At 42.8% G+C, this 1,355-nt stretch overlaps 1 protein-coding gene across 1 annotated transcript in view; it reads left to right on the top strand.

The window, feature by feature from the left end:
- The window catches only part of EP400 (E1A binding protein p400), a 44,356-nt gene that overhangs the window by 34,178 nt on the left and 8,823 nt on the right, over positions 1 to 1,355 (top strand). Inside the window, exons 40-42 of the mRNA XM_009083062.1 lie at positions 397 to 453; positions 575 to 653; positions 1,240 to 1,355. The exon at positions 1,240 to 1,355 is cut by the window's right edge and continues 82 nt beyond it. Of these exons, the coding sequence (XP_009081310.1) occupies positions 397 to 453; positions 575 to 653; positions 1,240 to 1,355 (252 nt within the window). The remainder of the gene's footprint in view (positions 1 to 396; positions 454 to 574; positions 654 to 1,239) is intronic.

Below are 1,355 nucleotides of genomic sequence, written 5' to 3'. Positions count from 1 at the left end.
CTCTCCTTGATCTCTCTCCTTGCATCCTGACCTTGTGTTACTGGAACACCTCCATATTTCTTGTGTTTGGGCTGGTCTTTACTCACTGCTTGAATTTGCTTTTTGTGATTTAGAGCAGAACAGCTCTCAGTTGTGGGGTTTTTTATATCTATTTGCTGAATTGGAAACACTTTGGTGTCTATTCTGTTTAGTAATACACTGTTTTATATGTATCTTCCTGCAGTAACTTTTTCTGTGTTTATTTAGAATTTGCTCTGAGTCTTTCTAAAAATACCTGTCTCTATGCAGGCTCCAGTACTGGTGGGAAAATCATGAACACTTCACCAAAACATGTGAAATTAAATACTGGTTTTAAGCTTTTTCTGTCTCCAGTAATACAGTTTTGCTCAATTTCAGCCTTGGCATGAATCCTTTCCAGAAGAATCCGAAACATGCATCGGTGCTTGCAGAAAGGTGAGCACTCTCTGTCTTGGAGGAGTTATGAATTGCATAAAAGTGCTATTCTTTCTCTTGTTTTTTTTTAGCTTCCAAGTATTTTTAACTGTGGTGTGTTTTGCCTTGTCGTTGTTTGTAGTGGAATCAACTATGATAAGCCACTTCCTCCGATTCAAGTCGCGTCCCTCCGAGCAGAGCGCATTGCCAAAGAGAAAAAGGTATGATCTCCATCTCTGCTACAGGTACGACTGCAGTAGTTAAAAAATGAGACAACAGAGGAGGTCTGAGCAGAGCTGCCTCTTGGGAGAAGTTTGGCAATATAGTAGATGTTATGAGCAGCTGCAGGTTGTTCACATACTGGGGTGTTGATATTGAAGGCCCAAAGTAGGACCTTTCTTTGGGCCCATTAAACAGGAAGGAGCATCTTTTTTGAAAAGATATTAAAACTGTCTAAGAATGTTGTCTTATTCTTGACCATTCTGTAGCCTTCTTTCTTGTATTATTCAGAAAGTGCTGCTTGTCCTTGCTTGTGGATGGTAAATTGCTGCTTGTGCTATGCTCTAAGCCATATAATCATGAGTATAGCTTGTAGTTTGAAACTAGTCAGCTCATGTAACTTGGAGTTAGGGAGTGAAGGCAGGTTCGTGTGCTGTCTCTGCACACACACATAATACGTGGTTAGAAATAAAAGGGGCTTGTGGTTCAAATTCAAGGGACTTTGTTTGCTTCTTTATTTTGCTTTTAAAAAAACACATCCTGCTTGTTCCATGCTTGAAATCTGAAGCTCCCCCTTTGCTTCCCCAGGCACTGGCCGAGCAGCAGAGGGCCCAGCAGCAGTCGGGGCCCCAGTCCCAGCAGCAGCAGGCAGGGCAGCAGCCAGCACAGCAGCCTGCAGTGCCACAGGCTCAGGCTCAGCCACA

The sequence above is a fragment of the Acanthisitta chloris genome, unplaced genomic scaffold (genome assembly GCF_000695815.1).
Source record: "Acanthisitta chloris isolate BGI_N310 unplaced genomic scaffold, ASM69581v1 scaffold21639, whole genome shotgun sequence".
NCBI lineage: Eukaryota > Metazoa > Chordata > Aves > Passeriformes > Acanthisittidae > Acanthisitta > Acanthisitta chloris.
This window is presented reverse-complemented; position numbering and strand designations above follow the sequence as displayed.